The sequence below is a fragment of the Chrysochloris asiatica genome, unplaced genomic scaffold (assembly GCF_000296735.1).
Source record: "Chrysochloris asiatica unplaced genomic scaffold, ChrAsi1.0 scaffold00083, whole genome shotgun sequence".
In the NCBI taxonomy this organism is placed as follows: domain Eukaryota; kingdom Metazoa; phylum Chordata; class Mammalia; order Afrosoricida; family Chrysochloridae; genus Chrysochloris; species Chrysochloris asiatica.
In genome coordinates, this window is record NW_006408601.1 from 11,902,685 (window position 1) to 11,923,471 (window position 20,787).

The 20,787-nt window shown below is 39.1% G+C and overlaps 1 protein-coding gene across 2 annotated transcripts in view; it reads left to right on the forward strand.

Annotated features, from left to right (window-relative positions):
• The window catches only part of NELL1 (NEL-like 1 (chicken)), a 1,454,777-nt gene that overhangs the window by 266,639 nt on the left and 1,167,351 nt on the right, over positions 1–20,787 (forward strand). For both annotated transcript variants that reach the window (XM_006865820.1, XM_006865821.1), the window contains exon 5: positions 15,432–15,528. In XM_006865820.1, coding sequence (XP_006865882.1) covers positions 15,432–15,528 — 97 coding nt within the window. The remainder of the gene's footprint in view (positions 1–15,431; positions 15,529–20,787) is intronic.

Here is a 20,787-nt window from a genome sequence, read left to right on the forward strand (position 1 = left end):
ACAGTTCTACTATGACACATATGGGGTCACCATGAGTCAGGATTGATTTGATGGCAACCAGTTTTTTATATAGGAAAAAGATGTTAAGGGAAGTCTGAGGGAAGAAAGGCCTCCGTTCATTCCTGAAATGTTCATTTTCTCAGAAATGTTTCTGGGAATTGGATAAATGCAATTAAAGGACAAAAGAATCCATTAAGAGCTAGGAAAGTACATAATTCTTGACTGAGCAAAACAGTTAGGAATATGAGGGTAAGTAAGAAAGTGTTGCTAGTAGGGTTCCAGTTCATACATGCACAGGTTTAGTGACTGTAGGCAGGTTCTCTCAATAGTACTGCGTGTCTTAGTCTTATCAGGGTGCCTTCAAAAAAGAAGGTCCTAAGAAAACAGCGCCTTCTCAGGGGATCTACTCAGCCAGCTAAATTCAGGGCAGATATGTACTCAGAAGGTCATGGCAACTGTTATTTGGGATCCCGAAAGAATAATCTTGACAGATTGTCTTGACTGCCACAACATAATCAGAAGGGCTTATTAGGAAGCAGTTTTAAGATAAAGGGAAGCTGCTTCTGTGTGAAAAAGTTGCATCGAGGACTCCCCTCCCCCTCAACCCCATAATGACAGTGCACTTGCTCATTCCTTCAGGGTAGTAAAGACTGTTCTGTGAGAATTCCATTTGGAAACCTTATGCCATTTACCTTACAGCCATGATTTTACCCCATCACATTTCTTTTTGTTTTCCAAACTCGAGGAACATGATCAGAGTTCCTCCAAGATGCCCAAACGACTGATGTGGTACAAACTGAAAAGCACAGAATTCTTCAGGTAAGGGTTGTTGTTGTTGTTGTCAGGTGCCATCGAGTTGGAACCGGCTCATAGTGACCCCATGCACAGCAGAACGAAACAATGTCCGATCCTGGGCCAACCTCACTACCGCTGCCACACTTGAGTCCATCAATGATGCCACATGGCCAATCCATCTCCTTAGGGGTCTTCCTCTTTTGCTCTGAGCCTCCACCTTACCCAGCATGACATCCTTCTCTAGTGACTGTTTCCTCCAGACAATATGTCCAAAGTATGAAGAGACGAAGCTTAGCCATCCTGGCCTCCAAGGAGCACTCTGGCTGCACTTCTTCCAAAACAGATCTATTGGTTCTTTTTGTCAGTCCATGGCACTTTCAATATTCTCCTCCAACACCACAACTCTAAGGCATCAATTCTTCTACGATCTTCCTTATTCACTGTCCAGCTTTCGCATCCATATGAGGCTATTGAAAACACCATGGCCTGGGTCAGGTGCACCTTAGTCCTCAAGCTGACATCTCTGCTCTTCAATACTTTAAAAAGTTCCTGTGCAGCAGATTTGCCCAGTGCAATACGTCGTCTGATCTCTTGACTGCTGGTTCCGCGAGTGTTGATAGTTGATCCAAGAAGAATGAAGTCCTTGACAACTTCAGTCTTTTCTCCATTGATAAGAATGTTGTTTATTGGCCCAGTGGTGAGGATTTTTGTTTTCTTGACATTTAATCCATATCAAAGGCTGTGCACTTTGATCTTCATAAGTAAATGTTTCAAATACTCTTCACTTTCAGCAAGCAAGGTTGTATCATCTGCATACCGCAGGTTGTTAATGAGTCTTCCTCCAATCCTGACACCACGTTTTTCTTCATAGGTAGGGGTTAAAGACATATAAACATCATCTTTAGAAGTGCGTAGACTCAGAGGGGGAGGATATGTCAAGAAACAATAGCTTCACATTTTTATAATTTTATTTAATTAAGGTTTTTGATTTTATAGCCGTATATATATTTTTACTTGTTCCATTTTGTGTGAATTTATGGTAAGCAAACTTTTCTAAATGTCAAAGAAGTACATTTTTGAAAGGATGTAAGATAAAATAAGTGCTTAAATTTTGGGTAGTTTACATATAAAACTTTGAGATTCACACTTTAAAAGAATGACACTATAAAACTAAAATAAAAATAATATTATTTTAGGGTGTCAGGAAATATACATTTAAAAATTATTTTTAATGCAAATTTTAGCATTTAAATAGATTATTAGTTTTCTTTATAACACAAAATAGCAACAGAAATTAATGCTATTAATTCTTCCCACGTCTCCCCATTACACATTCACTTGTTCTAGCTTTAAATGTGTATTGTTAAGTACTTTTGAGTCAGTTCCAATCCATAGTGGCCCTGTATAAGGTTTCCAAGGAGTGACTGGTGAGCTTGAACTGCTGACTATGCGGTTGAAACCAACTTTGCTGCCCAGTGTGTTAACCCACAGTGCTACACCAGGAAAAAAGCAACAGCTAGGACTTTACAAATTTCAAAGTTGTGGTGACTTATGATAAAACAGACACTTAAATTCTTGCATTTCAACAGTGAAATCTCATGCCCTTAAGTATATATACCCCATGTGATAATAATATACCCTAAAGCATTAGCAGGCATCTAAATAAACTGGTAATCCCATCACAGTGGTTTCACTTGGTAGAAATTGCAGGCTCTTTGGTACATGTATGGTTTTATACCAGTGTCTGGGCTGGTGGGCTAGGCATCTGTATATTTTACAGAATGTCAACACCTACTATGTGCCAAGTACATTAAACATATTTGATTTCATCCTATTCACAGCCCATACTGCCAGTAGTACTACTGCCATTTTTTTAAGTGAGAATGTACAGAGAAATTAAATAGCTTTATTGAAGTCATATGACCAGTAGCATATGGAACTGAAAGTTGAACCCAAATCTATTGAATCCCAGTCATGTTTTCAGTACTGCAGCACACTGTCTATTACCTTTAGGTATGAAACTGTGACCACTCCTTTTCTAATTTTCAGGGGGATCTATGCATGGATGGGTGAGCACAGTAGGATAAACACTGGGCTTCTAAGCTCAAGGTTGGTGGTCCAAGCTCACCAGTCACTTTAAGGGAGAAAGATGAAGCTTCCTGCTTCTGTGATGATTCATGGTCTGGGAAACACTATACGGGGTTGCAATGAGTCAGAATCGACATGAGATCTTATTACACCAAGAATTTATGTATTTATACGAGGAACTTCAAAAAGTTTGTGGACATTTTCCATTCTGTTTTAGTTCCATGCTTCTTATGAACTTTTTGAAGTCCCTTCATGCCATTGTTATTGAAAATATACACAGCAAAGACATACCAGTTTAACAATTTCTGCACTGACAGTTCAGTGGCAGTGATGTCATTCTTCAAGCTGGGCAACTATTCTCACCCTCTTTTCCAAATTATTCTCTTCCTGTTGACATAAGCTTACTGCCCCCAAGTTTTCTATTGAACGGTTTGTGTTGCTGTTGTCCATTTGATCCCATGTAGATAATTATTTAAAAGACCACAATGTGTGAAATTGCCACTCTTTACTAATTAAGATAAAGTGCTGTTTGAACGGTTTAAAGAAGACTCAGATGATATTTGTGGTTTAACATTCATCTCAGGACAATCGTTTTGGGGGTTTCTTCAGCCTCAGTGGCTCTAGAAAGTCTGGATTTCTAGACTTTCTGTTCCACATTTTTCCCTAGTGGGGTGTATCTTGCTAACATGGGTAAATAATATTAGCCCTGGTTACAAAGTACTCTGTGTCTTGGAGGCTTCACATAAGAGATTTTTATTTGGGGCTCATGTGAACCATGTTTGATATGTCTTACAGACTGGCAACCTTCTACATGAGCCTTTCAACATCCCAGAACTTCTGTCATGTGGCTTAGCTCAGTTCTAGACCCTCAGGCTCTTCTCCACTCACTGATTAAGGTGGTTGAGTGTCACTGAGTGGGTTCTGTGTAGGGTTTCCAAGTAGCAGCAGGTGAATTTGAACTGCCAACATTGTGGTTTGAAGTTCAGTGTTGATTCTACAGCGCCACACCAGGTTAGAGAGAATTTAGAAGATGACATGAAGGGGATCCCTGGGGAAAGAGAGAATCTGGAAGTTGTTTCAGGGTGATTTTTTTTTTTTTTTCTAGCAGGGGACTGACCTACTAAGTGATTTATTTCATAGCTACACCAAACTGCAAAGGACACTGGGAAATGTTATGTAATTGTGAGCCCAGGAGGAAGAGGAAGTGAGTTTTCTAGGGTTAACAAATGTTGACAATCTGTTTTGGCAATGAACTTGTTTGCCCTTCTTCTGTTGAGTAAGTTAGTTAGAAATTTACATTTATTTGAGTTAAGTTTTCACATGCTCTTAAAAAAACAAAACAACAACAACAAAAAAAACAAGCCCCCCAAAGATGCCTGTGCATAATGCAATGCTTGTATGATTACATAACGAATCTAATCTTTTCTTACTCATAATTGGTTTAAAAATTCTGCCAAATCTTAAAGTACTTTCTGAGTCATCTAATATAGATGACATCCTCTGCAAGCAATTACTGTTTTGGTTTTCTTACATTTTAATTATATAAAACACAGTGGCTTGGATGGGTTTTTATGGTGGAAACTGCCCTATTCCACAGTTTCGAGATGTATTATAGGAACATGGGAAATAACACAGTTCCTGGTCGGTGTGTGTAAACCCTACCTCTGCCATTCACAAGCAGTTTAACCTTTGAAAAGTTATTTAACTTTGTTAAACAAAGAGCACCTTCCTAATGCTGGTGTTACAAGAATTAAGTGAGTTCATACGTGAGAAACCTTCAGTACAATGTTTGGCACATAAAAAGTATTTCGTGCTGTTGTTACTATTCTCTGTCATGGGAACTCTACTTTATTCTTCACTCAAAACACAGCTCTAGTGTTTACTTCTTTGGAAAAGTCTTCTCTGACGGTTGCAGGCAGCTTTCGGTTATATCTCCTCTCTCTTTCCATAGGACAATGCATTTATTGCGTTAGATTATAAGGGGTGTGCATGCATGTTGCATATCTTAGGCATTTGACTGGTGTACTAGAACTTGACCATATTAATTTTACTCGTGTGTGGGTTCTCAAAAACAGCACAAGTTCATTCACTTTGTAGGCAGTCAGATATTTGCTGATGTGAAATAAATCTCTTTGACTGGAATACTAGTTGTATCAGAAATTTCCATTTCCTGATCATAAAAAGCAAGGTGTTCATGAGATTTGCTTTCACTTTCCATTTCACTTGGCCTAGGAGATACTAGCTTTCAGTGACAGTTCACTGTACTCTACTTGCCTATTCACATGAGACAGTCAACCCGAACTCTACCCCAGAGATTGGTAGGCTGTTTGCCTAGATTCTGCTTGCACTTGTTTGGCATGTGGACAGTATAAAGGAGGTGAACTATTGACTGGAGCTTGTCTAGGAAGCAAGATGGAGTGGGCAATTGACTTTTCCAAATGTGAGTTTTGGGGGAAATATTATTCAGATTATTGTCATAAAATCCATGCACATTCGTAATAATATTATTAAAACATAAGATAATAAACAAGTGGAGGTTAATGCCAATACCCAGATAAACATAGTTTATATGTATAATTTGGATTATGTTCAATATGGCACCATAACTATAAAAAATGTACATATGAATACATTGCTCTATCTCCCCCATGCTGTGTTATAAGTTGGTTTTAAATTAACCGAGGCCATCTTCCCATTTTAGTACACATTCTTCAGCAATATTGTTTTTAAAATGGCTCTGTTTAATCTTAATACTGACCTCATAGTTCATTTAACTGAGGATTTCTTTATCACTTCCAGGTAATGATGGATGTGACGATCATGTTTCTTATTTTATGATAGTCTATCAGCATTACTCTTTGCAATACCCCTTCCTTGTTTGTTTTGTTAATTAATTCGCTTCTCTCTGCTTTCTCCATTCTCTTAGGAAAAGCTATAATATGCTTGATGTGGATCTTTAAATTTGTATATGTCATTGGAAATAGATAGCATTGTTTTTTCATGTGTATATTTTTAATTTTATGTGTATATTTTTAATTTTGGAGTCCTGGTGTGGTGCTGTGGGTTAATGAACCAGACTGCAAAGTCAGTTGTGAACCGCAAGGTTGGCCGTTCAAGCTCGCCAGCTGCTTCTCTGAGACCCTATACAGGGTCGCTATGGGTTGGAACTGACTTGACTGCACTTAATCACAACAATGACAACAATTTTAAATTTATGTGTGTTATAGATCTATTTCTGTTTTTATATACTCTACTCTTTTTTTAAAAAATAATTTCACTTAACAAAAGCTTATTAAAATGATACAATGATATTCTTTTCTCAGATTCTACTTTATCATTCTTTCTGTAAATAATGTATATTTACAAGTGTGTATTTTCACACAATCATAGCAGTCCTGTAGGATATAGTAGAACTGTCCCATAGAGTTTTGTTTTTCTTAGATTTTATTGTGAACTGAAGTTTACATGGGTGAACATTGGCTTTACACTTTCGTTTCATTGGCATGATTACAATCTCCTCCGTACATCATCATTCAACAGTATTTACTTCCCTTTTTTTTTGGTGGGGGTTGTACACAAAAATGCTCAGGAATATACAGTAATATAAACAATCAAAGGGCATACATATTTTGCAAGCCTGCCTGCTTGCCACCAGCACCCATTCCCTCTCTTTCCATAGTCCAGAGTCCTCAGCTGCTCCCTCTCTCCATGTCTTCATCTCTGCCTTCATCTCTGGTGTCGCTGCCTCTCTGGATAGGGTCTCACTTTCCCCTCGTTCTCTTCTCCCTTGATGGTCCTAGGGTCCTCTGTTTCTGGACTGTAAGATTAACTACTCACCTGTTTTTGTTATAAGATATCTACCTTTACAGTTGTGACAGTTGCATTTAGTCATGATAAGAGTTACTCACTATTGAATCATATGAATCTCATTCCCATCTCTTGTCATCAGATCTGTCTAGACAAGATGAAAATGATTCAGTGGGGGCTCTACCTTCCTCCACACATTCTTAAGCTACACTCCCTTTTGAACCTTTTCAGCCAGTCACTTTGTGCCTTTATCGCCCTTAATTTTAGGTAGTCAGTGTCTAAGTTGCCCATCCCTATCTACCCTATATACAAAAGGGATAGCATTGATACTTGGTGTGAAGACTCCTTCCCTCTCAGTTGGTACTTTGAGTGACTACATCCATAAGTATAAGTCAAGTTTTTCAAATTGTAGCAATTTACACTCGTTTGCCTTCCAAAAAAAAAATTTTTTTTTTTTCTTAATCTGCCTCTAGTTGAATTCTAATTATTAAGCCATCGAGGCTAGGTCAAATGGGTACTATCTGCAAGTTTGGGTGTTCTTGTAAGTCTCTCCTCACTTCATATCACCTGGATGTTTTAATCTGAGCTCCAGCCCTCCTCCGTGGCTATGTCCTTTTCCATGGGCACAGGAGTCCCCAGGTCTTATCATACTTCAGATCAGCCATCCCTTCCTCTTCTCTCTCTCTCATCTACAGGTCAGCAGGAGTCTATGGAATGTGGTTGAACTCAGCCCATTTCTTCATTGCTGATTTCCTCCCTTTTCCACTCTCCAGTAGACCAACATGGTCACCAGCAAGCTTATATGCCAGCTCATGTGTTCCCTTTGAGTTTCAGTCTTGGAGAAGGGTTTGTCCTGAAGGGACTTGACCCATAGGATTTTATTGACTATAACGGGTTTTTTTTTTCAATCGTTTAATTGTGAATTTAGTGAAAGTTTACAGATGAGATCATTAACTTTACATTTGACAAATCATACACTTTGTTTCCCACCAGTGATTATGGTCCCTTTGTGCAGCGACAGTTATCCTGTTTCTTCCCTATGATTCCTCTTTGCAATCCACCCACCTTCCCATCCCTATGCAGCCTTTTCTTTATGAATGATTGACTACTCTACTCCATGGTAAACATACTTTGCTAGTGATGTTGTTTTCCACCTCCCACCCCCTCCCCCCTTATCTATTGCTTGGCTGAAAATGGGGCCATATTGGTGAGTTCTTTTTTAGACTTGCAAGGTGGAAGAGGACCATAGTCTCAGGTTCTTCCCATCGCTTTCTGACCAGTAAACCCTGCCTTTTTTATTAAATAATTTTGAGTTTTGTTCCACAGTTTCTCCCATTCTATTCAGTTTCTCCCATTCTATCCCTGTAACGGGATCCTTTTTAGGGAGGTTGGTAATGGTAGCTGGACACTGTGTTTCTTCTGGTCTCAGAGTTATGTAGATTGATGTTCTCATGTTTCAATATTCCATTGGACTAACTGATTACAAGTCTCTTCAATTCTCATCACTCTTTTTTCTTCCACACATGGAAAGACCAATAGCTGCACTTTAGATTATTGCTATGAGCTTTTAAGCAAGCAGGATATAGAACATTGTCTTTGTGGACTATGTTATGTCACTTGATCATGGTCCTGAGACTGTATTCCTGAGCCCCAAGCCCATCAACTCACTCCCTTATGATGTTTGATAATAATAAAATTAGGAAGTTTTCATAATTTTGCCCACTGAATGGCCCACCACATTCATAGTTGTGTTTTGTTCTCTTGTGCATAATGTCACTATGAATCGGTACCGACTCGATGGCACTTAAAAACAACAGCAAATATTCATGTATAAATATACTCTTTCAAACATATATTATGGAGAGAGATGATGTGGTGCTGTGGGTTTATGCACTGGACTGCAAAGTTGGTTTGAAACACAAAGTCAGAGGTTCAAGCTCACCAATCACTCCTCAGAAACCCTATACTGGGTCGCTGTGGGTTGAAACCAACTCGATGGCACTTAGCAATGACAACAACATATATATGCAACATATATACACACGCACACACATACACATATATCTCATTCTTCCTTCCTTATCTATTCAGCCTGTGTCTCAATCCAAGTATCTATGCACAGAACACTGTTTTCCCAAGATTGTGTATATATCATTTATCTATATCCCCTTTAGCTCATGTATACCTCCCTGTGTCTTCACCTATCTTCAATATTCTTCTGCCACCCTCCCTCTCCTTCCACATTACTTCTTATATACTGCCTCCTGCTTCTTGTATGTTGCCTTCCCATCACCCAAGCTAACATGTGTCTACCCTCTGGCCAGTGACTTACTCTGCTTTACCTCCCACTCCTGATAATCAGCAAATAATGTTTCTTATAATATGGAAACCTTTTCTTAGGGTTTTACAATAGTGGTCTCATACAATATTTGTCCTTTTGTGATTGACTAATTATAGTCAGCATATAATGTCCTTCTTGTTCACCCATGTTATGAGCTATTTTGCAGAGTTATCATTATTCTGCAGTATTGCATAATATTTATTATGTGCCGTTTTTATGGAGTCAGATCGCTAGGACTTTTCTGATGGTTGTGAACTGCCTTCCCTTTTCGTTAGCAGCATTTAGTTACACCACCAGTTGTAAGTGACTTGATGTCATACAATAACAATAACAATGTGTATAAATTGTAACAAAATGTTACTATTATTAAGTTGTTTTTTATAGCATCATCGTGACCAGTTGGTATACTAACCTCAAGGTCAGCAGTTTGAAAGTACCAGCTTTTCCGCAGGAGAAAGATGAGGCTTTCTGCTCTGATTTACAGCCTTAGAAACCCTATGCAGTGTCGCTATGAGTTGGAACCAACTCCATGGCACACCATCACCACCACCATTACATAACCTACGGACCAAACTTAAATATCACCGATTTTCTCACTAATGTTCTTGATGTGTTTAGTCATGCACTTTTTTTGGTCTCAGGATCTAATCTAGCATCCCTTCTTGCATTTAGTTTTTATGTCTCTTTTTAACCTTGAACTGTCCCTCAGCCTTTCTTTATCTCATATGAAATTGACGTTGTAAAGAGTACCACAAATTATTTTCTGGGATGTCCTTTAAGTTGGGTGTGTGTGATGTTTCCTCATTTCCTTCCTTATGTATGTTTAAATACTCTTTTTAAGCTCCACTCCTGTTGCTCTGCATGCTCCAGTTTGTTAATTCTGTCTGCTGCTTGCAGTTCCCCAGTGAGGGCTGCCTCTTGGAAAGACTTGGCAGAACTGTCAGGGAAGCAGCAGTGGGCAGACTTTCCTGGCACCAAGAAGGGGTCCTGGCAGGGTTTTATAACTCTGGAAAACAGACTGCCAGCCCCTTTGACACTGGTGTGGTAGATCGGACAGTTTTACCTGACAGCCAGCCTCAGCTGTTTGCTGCCTTGATTATTTCTAAGGTATGAGGAGCTATTATACTCGTGGCAGATCAAGCAGGATAGGAAGTTCATCTTTTTGATTGTTCATTCATTCATTCATGCATTTAATAAACATTGATTAAGGGTCTTCTCTGCTCGCTGGAGCTCACCTTCTAGCATATTGAAAACCACAAAGAAAGCTTTTGAATTGAAAGCTCCCCTCAGTCTGACAGAGGCTAATGTTTTAAAATGAAGGTTAAGGTAAATGGCTTCACAACATTTTCAATTTATTAGCAAAATAACCTTATAGAAAATTATGCTTCCATCTCATCCCCTAAATACAGTGATTTCCATTTCTCTAGCCTCTTCCAGTATGTCCCCACAGCGAACATAATTTTTGCATCGATAGTTCCATAGTGCATAAATAATTTTTCATTCCCTTTTCCCTGGTGAAAATTATTTTGTATATACTTTCCATGTTTCATAACCTGTACATTTATCACTCTTAATGACTGTTGTAAATTCTATCAAGCTGATCTACTATAACTTATGCATTGTACTTTTGTTGTAAATTTGACTTGTTTCTATAGTTTTTCACTAATATTAGAAAAAACTTTTTTTGGGGGATGGGGTGAAAGTCTATAGCAGTATCTCATGTTCAAGCAGTTTTGACTAACTATTTCATCTAAAATGGCTCATTCTGATCCAGGAAAAACTGCAATGCATGTGGAGGAAACATAGCCTGTCTCTTTTGGGAAACTTTTTACTTCCTTGCTTTTGTTTTGAGCCTTCATTTATAATTAATGGGGAGATAACTAGTAGAGAAAGACCGGATATATTTAGAGCCTTGTCAGCTGATTCCCTGACATGTAGTTTTAGGAAACAGCCTGTTTCCACTGGGGACTAGTACAGTCATGGATGCTATGACTTAGCTATAAGCCTGCAGTCTGATGACTCCCAACTGCGGCAGTCTCCAAGTCCTTCAATTTGCTTGACACAACCAGACAATGTGTCAGCCCTTCCACACTTTCCTTCTGAGAGCTACTGGAGGGATAGCTCACCATCTGTTTGTGAGGCCATTGGCATTGTCACACAGGGAGGACTGACTTTGACACACCTGAGAAGAGGGTCTTCAGGAGCTGCTCTGAGCAAGGACTGAGGAATGCCAGGAATGGGTAGGACTTTTGCAGGGAAAGAAACCCACACATGATCTCCCTGTCGCACCCCACCCAGAATCTTCTGAGTAGCAAGGAGAAAGGCCAGTTCTCCGGTAAGCCCTTCCTTCCCCTTCTTAGCACTTGTGCACTGAGAAGTACTTGCCAGAGCTGAGGTTGCTGATCAGTTGGTAGTTGATTAACTGGTGAGTAATGATTTGTGACATTGCAGGATAATGTGCTGGACTGCAAGGTTAGTTTGGTCTGCAAGGTTGGTAGTTCAAACCAACCAGTCGCTCCTTGGTAACCCTATACGGGGTCACTATGAGTTGGAACCAACTTGATGGCACTTAGCAACAATATTGGAGAGCAGGAGTCCTTGGGTACTTCAAATGGTTAATGTGCATAGCGGCTAACACAAAGTTTGGTGACTCAAGTTCACCCAGAACTGGAAGAAAAGCATGCGGATATACTTCTGAAAATGTAGTTATCGAAAACCCAATGGAGCAGCTTGACTCTGACCACAAGGGCCTGTCATGAGTTAAACTTTACTAACTGGATTTTGGTTTGTTTTTTAATGTTTTATTGTGAATTATGTGATAATTTACATGGGAGAACATTAGTTTTTACATTTATCCTATTGTATATAGTTTCATTGCCATGGTCACAATCCTATCCATGCATCATTAGCCAACCAAAGGGTACACCCTGCAAGCCAGCACACACACGCTCACCCCCGGTCGTCAGCACACAGCCCCTCTCTCTCTTTGGGTCTGAAGTCCCCAACTGCTCCATCTCTCCACGTCATCATCTCTGCCTCCATCTCTGGCATCACTGCTTCTCTGGGTAGGGTCCCACTCTCCACTCTTCTCCCTTGATGGTCCCAGGGACCTCTGTTCCTAGACTGCAAAGTTAATTTCTCCCCCTCTTGCTACAAAACATCTACCTTTACATTTCCAACCATCACAATCAGTCCTGATAACAATTATTCACTATTGTATCACAGACCTATCCACATTACCTTTCATCAGCTCCGCCTAGACAGATTGGATACTACTCAGTGGAAAGTCTACCTTCCTCCATGCCCTCTGGATCTAGGTTCTCTCTTGAAAGCTTGTAAACCAGTCACTTTTTGCCTTTGCAGCCTCTCTCGCCCCACTCCCCACTTTGGGTAGCCAATGTCCAAGTTGCCTATACCTGTCTACTCTGTGTATGGAAGGGATGGGAATGATCCTCGCTGTAAAGATTCTTTCCCTCTTTTGAGCTATTGCATCCATAGATGTAGGTCAAGTTCATCATATTGTATCAGGTTACTCTTTTTTTCCTTTTCTTTCTTTTTCTAGTTGAGCTCTGATCATCCAGTCATTGAAGCCAGGTCAAGTGGGTATTATCTGCAAGTGTGGTGTTTTTATGCATATGCCCTCTCTTCTTATCAGCTGGACGCTTCACTCTCCACTCTAGTCCTCTGTGGCTATGTCACTGACTCTGGGCCCAAGAGTTCCCAGGTCTTGCCACACTGTCGGCCAACCAGGTCTCCACCCGGGTTCACAGGAGTCTATTGAACTTTGTAGGGCTCAGCTCACTGCTTCATTGCTGTTCTTCCCTCACTTCCCCTTAGCGGTACTAATGTGGTCACCAATCAGAGTGTGTATTCCCATTGAGTCTTAGTATTGGAAGGGGGTTTGCCCTGAGGGGATCCACCAATTGGTTTTTAATTGGGAACCTAGTAGAGCCGAATGATTGAGATACTCAGTTGTTCTGTAGGTTCTGTAAGAATCTTGAAAGATCCTGGGGCTGTTGCCTACTCTATGTTAGTCGTGTGCCCATGGATCAAGTTGTATCGTTCTTTTACTCCATGAGAGCAGGGCTTTATGCAACTGGTTTAATGCTCCATCTCCATCTCCTGTTGCCTAATGTGGAATATGGAGCATAGAATGTGCTCAGTAAATATTTGTTGATTAAATGGCAACTGATTTTTTTTTTTTAATAGACCAACTACATGAGCATTAGAGTAGCTGCTGCCCATTTATTAAAGGATCCTCTTAGGTTACTGTTGGAGTCCTGATGTGGTGCTGTGGGTAATGCACTGGACTGCAAGGTCTGTTTGAATGGTAAGGTCGGCTTTTCAAGCTCACCAGCCGTTGTTTGGAAACCCTATACAGGGTGGTTATGAGTTGGAACCAACTCGATGGCACTTAACAACAACATCCTGGTGGTGCAGTAGTGCAAGCACTGGACTGCTAATCTCTAGGTTGGTTGTTCAAACCCACCAGCTGCTCCGTGGGAGAAAGGTGAAGTTGCCTGCTCCCAATAAGACACAGTGTCAGAAACTCGAAAGAAAAGTCCTGTCCCATTGGAGTGATATGAACTGAAATCTGTTCAATGGCATCATCATCATCATTATTATTATTATTATTTTGTATCAGGTTACTATATGGAGCCCTGGTGGCAGAGTGGCTAATGTGCATGACCACTAATTGCAAGGTTGGCAGTTCAAACCCATCAGCTGCTCTGTAGAAGAAAGATGAGTCAGTCTGTTTTCTTATAGATTACTCACTGTCATGGAGTTGATTCCAACTCATAGTGACACGTTACAGGATTTTCGAGGCTATAAATGTTCACAGAAGCAGAAAGCCTCCTCTTTCTCCTTCAGAGTGACTAGTGGGTTTAAACTGCAAAACTTGCAGTTAGCAGTCTGGTACTTATCCTGCAGTGCCACTAGAACTCTTTAAAGTTTGTTGTTGTTGTTAAGTGTCATCGAGTCGGTTCTGACCCATAGCAACCCTGTACAGGGTTTCCAAGGAGCAGCTGGTGAGCTTGAACTGCAAACCTTGTAGTTCAAATGACTCTGCAGTCTGATGCATTAACGCACAGTGTCATACCAGTAATGAAAATCCTATGGGGCACTCTACTTTGTTCTGTATGGTTGCTATGAGTTGAAATGGTTTTGACAGCATTGGAATATCAAGTAGCTGTAGAAATGAGCCCAAGGTAAATAAACCAAAGCCATGGAAGAGTCACATGCAAAGGAAAATACACAGGCTCATTGCAGCTCTAATACCCACTGGCTATGTAGCTCAGTTGACCCCATTCACCCTCACTTGCCTTAGTTTCTCATCTGTAACATGCGGATAAAACATTTTTTCTCATCAAGATTGTGTAAAGCCCCTTGGTCAGAATATTGTTGTTGTTGTTGCTTTTAAGTGTCGTTGAGTCAGTTCTGACCCATAGTGACCCAGTATAGGGTTTCTGAGGAGTGGCTGGTGAACTTGAACTGCCAACCTTGTGGTTCAAACTGAGTTTGCAATCCAGCACATTAACTCACAGCGCCACACACCAGAACTTCTTTGGTCAGAATACATGCTAAAAATGTTACCGTCTTCTTCCTTCCCTTCTAAGAGAGAGGATAGAAGGCTACAAGGGTGGGAGACAGGGTGGCACAGATAATGTGTCCAAGAGTTGTCAAGAAACATACATATGCAATGGGACTTCAGTACATTCAAGGAAAAATGGAATGAAAAGATAATGAGATTTTCTATGAACTTTTGGAGCTTCATTGATTTCCTAATGATGTCCTAATAAGTTACTACAAACTGGGTTACTTAAAGCAACTGAACTTTACTTTCTCACTTTTCTTGACGGCTAGCAATTAAGGAGTTGGCAGGGTTGTATTTACTCTGAAGACTTTACGGAAGAATTCTTTCTTGCCTCTTCTTAGGTTCTGGTGGTTCCTGACAATCCTTTGTGCCCATTTGTTGTCCTCTAGCTCTATCACACTAGTGTTAACTGTCATCATCACATAGCCTATTCTGTCTGTATTCATATCTCTCTGTCCCCACCTGTTATAAAGATACCTGTCCCTTAACAACAACAACAATCACTGGATATAAAGCCCAATCAAATCCAGTATGGACCTCATCATGACTAATTACATCTGAAAAGATCCTATTTACAAGTAAGATTGCATTGTGAGATTCCACGTGGGTTTTGGGAGGGACATTGTTCAACCCACTACCAAACAGATGTCTACATCCATGTTTCTTGTTGTTTTGAAGGGTGCCACATATTGTCTTCATCCCTCCCTACTAGCAGGTAATGCCTTGAATGCTTCAAATCGTTTGTAAACCATTTGATTCAGCTTTGAACTTCATCTTTAGTAACCATGTTCTTTGCCCTGACAGGATTTATGAACATGTGATAGATCCTCCTGACACCAACCTTCCTCCAGGAAGCAATTTATGGCTTGGTCAGCGTAACCAAAAACATGGCTTATTCAAAGTAAGCACTCATTTTCTTGCTTTATGTATGTGGACAATGCTTGAGTTTCCATGCTGTTGGGAGGTGTGTATGTACTTGTACTAGTGGGATGGGCATGGGATGATAATACCAACTAATGCTTATGGAATACATACTGTGTTTTTCATATTTCATGTTGCTTATAAGAATGAATTCATTTAATTTCACAAGAGGTTGATGAGGAAGGTGCGTGCAATCTAGGCAGAGAGTTCAGTGTCACAGTTCACTTTGCTGTCATTCATGGAAGGTGTCACATATAAGGAAACTTCAGATGACTTTCAAATTAGTTTTATTTCCAGAATATATGTTAATCTAGTTTGGGATAATTATATAGATGTAACCAGCTGCTCCGCAGGAGAAAGATGAGGCTTTCTACTCCCGTAAAGATTTACACCCTCGGAAACCCTGTACAGGATCGCTATGGGTCGGAACCGACTCGACGGCACTTAGCAACAACAACAAAATAAGAACAAATCTCCATTTCCATGAGCTTTTGTTTTTTGTCTATAAAGAGGTTAATACAATACCTGTATTACTGTACTTCATAGACACATGTGGAGAAAGTGAACTGAAAAAGGTAAAAAGATCGTTGGTATTCAAGATAGTCTTGTTCTTCAAAAGAATAGTAGGTAGACCCTTGCTTCTGACATTATGGAAGACTAGATTTTCTAAAATATGCTTATTCAAAATGCCTATCAATGCAGAATAAAATATAACAAAAATATTTCTAAAATGCATCATTACGCTAACATAGAAAGAAAAGAGAGTACAAATATATTGTGGGAAGTGAAAACCAGCTGGTCATCTGCCAATCTCAGGAAGTTTATTTGCTCCGTGATTTTAAATTAAGACATGGTCTGGCACTGTGGGTTAATGCGCTGGACTGCAGGGTTGGTTGGAAGCGCAAGGTCGATGATTCAAGCTGGCCAACCGCTCCTTGGAAACCTTGTATGGGGTTGCTATGAGTCAGCAGCACTTAGCAACAACACCAGCAGCAGGAGCTCCTTTTTTCAAATGTGTAGGTTGTTGTTAGTCATGTTCCATGGGGTCAGTTCTAACTCATAGTGACCCTTTATAGGGTTTCTGAGGCTGGTAAGCCTTTAGATGAGCAGAAAGATTCATCATTCTCCCAAGAAGCAGCTAGTAGAGTCGAACTGCTGACCTGTGGTTAGCCGCTCAGCTTGTCATCCATCACCCACAACCCCGTCCCAATTTTCCTGCTTTCTTTGTATTCAAACACTCTCTTTGCTCTCAGCTCATAGCAGCTGCTGATCTGTTTTTTAACCCTGTGGTTTGGCCTTTTCCAGAATGCCATACAAATGGAATCATATAGTAAGTAGGCTGTTGAGATTGGCCTCTTTCACTTAGCATTATACGTTTGAAATTCATGTATGTTGCTACTGTGTCAGTAGTTATTTTTGAATACTTTGTAGCATCACAGTGCCAATTTATTAATGTATCGCTGTTTGTCCTTTCCTTGGTTGATGGATATGTGCATTGTTCCTAGTTTCTGGTAATTATGAATAAAGCTACTATAAATGTTTTTGTAGAGGCTTTTGTGTGACTTTTATTTCACTTGGATAAACATATAGGTATGGATAATGTACTAGGTGTAGTTTTACCTTTATAAGACATTGACAAACTGTTTTCCAGAGTGGCTTGTGGCATTTTGCCTTTCCCCTGACAAGGACTGTATGGCCATTTCAGTAATCTGAGTGGGAGAGGGGAAGTTGCTTGGATCTCACACAGATCAGGGGTTAGAATATAAACTTCTGATCTAGTCCCTCGATGACTACATCATCTGTTAAAGGGGAGCTGAAAAATCTGTGATTTATCAAAGGGAAGAAACCTAGTAATTAGCCCTTTCCTCTCATTTTCAGATAGGAGCAAATAATACTTCCCTTACAATAGGCTTACCTACAAAATTCAAAACTCTTAAAATGGTCCTGATGATTAAAATGCAAATAATCTTTGGAGAAAACCATTTTTAATGCAGACCTTACAGATTCAGTTCATACGGAAGTTTTTAAGACATGTTGAGTAAGAGTGATAAACTACAGAATGTCAGATTAGCCTTCAAAGCAAATGGTAAAAATTGAAACAATAAGAAAGTTCTGAATCTATATTTTAAACATTTAAAGAAAGAAAATGGTAAATAGTAAATAAGACTAGGAAATTAGAAAAATAACCTTAAAGCATTTTATAAATAAATGATATCTTAATTAAAAAAGAAAACAAAACCAAAAACTAAGGAAACATGCTATATAGTAGATTAGATAACAGGAAGAGAAAGAATTTGTGAAATGGAAAATATTGCTGAAGAAACTGTACCAATTGTCATGAGAAGATAAAGATAGGAAATTAGAAAAGTGAGGTTAAAATATAGAGAAGATAATATGAGAAGATTAATTTTGGTAATACTGCATACTAGAGGTTCTAGAAGATAATGTTGTTATTGTTGTTGTCAGGTTCCATTGAGTCAGCTCCGTCTCAGTGACCATATGCACAACAGAATGAAACACTGCTGAGTCCTTGGCCATCCTCACAATTCTTGTTATGCTTGAGCCCATTGCTGCTGCCATGGTGCCAATCTATCTCATATAGTGTCTTCCTCTTATTCACTATCCACCATGTTACCAAATATGATGTTCTTCTCTAATGACTGGCCCCTCCTGGTAACATGTCCAAAGAATAATTGATTATTCCATGGTGAGCATACCTCACTGGTATTGTTGTCCCCCTTATATACCTATCTACTGCCTGACTTCTATGGTGAATTCTGGCTGTACTTATTCTAATACAAATTTGTTTGTTCTTTTGGCAATCCATGGTACTTTTAATAGTCTTCTACATCACCATCGAAACTCAATGCATCGATTTTCCCATGGTCTTCCGTATTCGTTGTCCAACATTTGTACACATATGAGGTTACTGAAAATACCAGGGCTAAAGAGTGATAAAAATTGAAGATACTTGAATCCGGTGGACTAATACGTTATCACCAGATTCCATGACTCAGACCAGAAGAACTCAATCTGAGACCAGAAGAACTAGATGATGTCCAGTTACTACTACCAATGGCTATGAAAGAGAATACATTAGAAAGTCCCAGATAGAGTGGCAGAAAATGTAGAATGAAACTCAAAATTACCAAAAACATGAGGCTTAGTGGCCTTAGACTGGGGAAATTGAGACTGTGGAAATTGAGACTATGGCCTTTGACCACCCTTCAGGTCTGCATAGGAACTCACCCTCATAGCCCAATTTACAGCCAGGTGGTAGGTATGCTCACCTTGGAAAGATCAATCATTCAAATAAAAAGGGCAGCATTTATAGCATTTACCTAAGGAAGAAGTTGAAAAGGGTTGAGAAGGTGGGTGAAATGGAATATGAACAAGAAGGACGTGAGATAACTATTGGTGCATGGAAGGGATTGCAATCATGGAGATGAAACAAAATGTATGATTTGTTGATTGTAAGACTGATGATATTCTCTGAAAACTTTCACTCAATTCACAATAATAAGTTAAAATTGTATCATGGCTTGAGTCCAGGTGTACCTTAGTCCTCAAACTAATATTTTTGCTCTTGAACAATTTAAAGAGGTTTTGTGCAGCCAATTTTCCTAATGCTCTATTTCAAACCATATAAAAATGAATTCCAGATGGACTATAGATATGAATCTGAATATAATTCAATAAAGATGATAGAAGACAACATATAAAGTATTTTTATGACCTTGACCTAGGAAAAATATTTCTTAAGATATAAAAAGTAATAATAATAAAGGAAATGGTTCATAAACTGGAATATATTAAATTCCAGTAAAATGGAAAATTAGAAAAAATTGACCATTTCTAAAAATATATACATTACTAAAATGGACTTGAGAAGAAATGAAAAAATAAAATTAGCCTTAGACCTATTAAAGTAATTGAATTAATCATTCAAAATCTTTTGTATCAATTTACTTTTGACAAATACAAAATCAGCCCAAACCTCAATTATCTGAAAAAACAACCACTTAGTTCACAATTTTGTGGGTTAATTGTTTGGGTGAGGCCTAGCTGTATAGTTTTTGTATTTTCCACAGTGGTACTGTAAGAAAAGCACTGTACTGCCAACCATGGTAGCCTGTTAGCCCAAACCCAACAGCTGATCTGTGGAAGAAAGAGGAGTCTTTCTGTTTCTGTAAGGTTTATAACTTTGGAAACCATTTACAGAGACACTATGAGTGAATCAAAGTTAAGAGAAACAGCTGTTAACATCCATTAATAATCAGAACATTGAATGTACAAAATATAAATCTAGGAAAATTGGATATTGTCAAAAATTAAATGGAATGCACAAACATCTATAGATTAGGCTTTAGTGAGCTGAAATGGACTGGTATTGGCCATTTTGAATCTGACAACTGTGTGGTTTACTAAGCCGGGAATGAAAAATTGAAGAGGAATACTGTTGCATTCATTGTCAAAAAGAACATATCCAGATCAGTCATGGGACACAGCGCTGTCTGTGATAGTATAATAACCATGCATCCGCAGGGAAGACCAGTTAATACCACTATTATTCAAATTTATGCCAACAACCACTAAAGACAGTAAGTATGAAATAGAAGAATTTTACCAACATCTTCAATCTGAAATTGATCAAACATGCAATCAAGATGTATTCATCAATACTGGTGATTGGAATGCAAAGGTTGGGAGCACAGAGGAAGGATCAGTAGTTGGAACCTATAGCCTTGGTGATAAAAATGATGCTGGAGATCACATGATTGAATTCTGCAAAACCAATGATTTGTTAATTTCAAATACCTTGTTTAGACAGCAATAAGAGACGATTATACACATGGACCTCACCAGATGTCACACACAGAAAATCAAATTGACTACATCTTTGGAGAGATTGTGGAAAAGCTTCCATATCATTAGCCAAAACAAGGCCAGGGGCAGATTGTGGAACAGACCATAAATTGCTCATATGCAAATTTAGACTGAAGCTGAAGAAAATGAAAACAAGTCCGCATGAACCAAAAATATGACCTTGAATATATCAAACCTGAATTTTGAGATCATCTGAAGAACAGGTCTGATACATTAAACACTAAAGACCGAAGACCAGAAGAGTTGTGGGGTGACATCAAGAACAGGAAGAAAGCAAACAGTCATTAAGATGACAAGAAAGAAACAAAAGATCAAAATGGATGTCAGAAGAGATGCTGAAACTTGCTCTCCA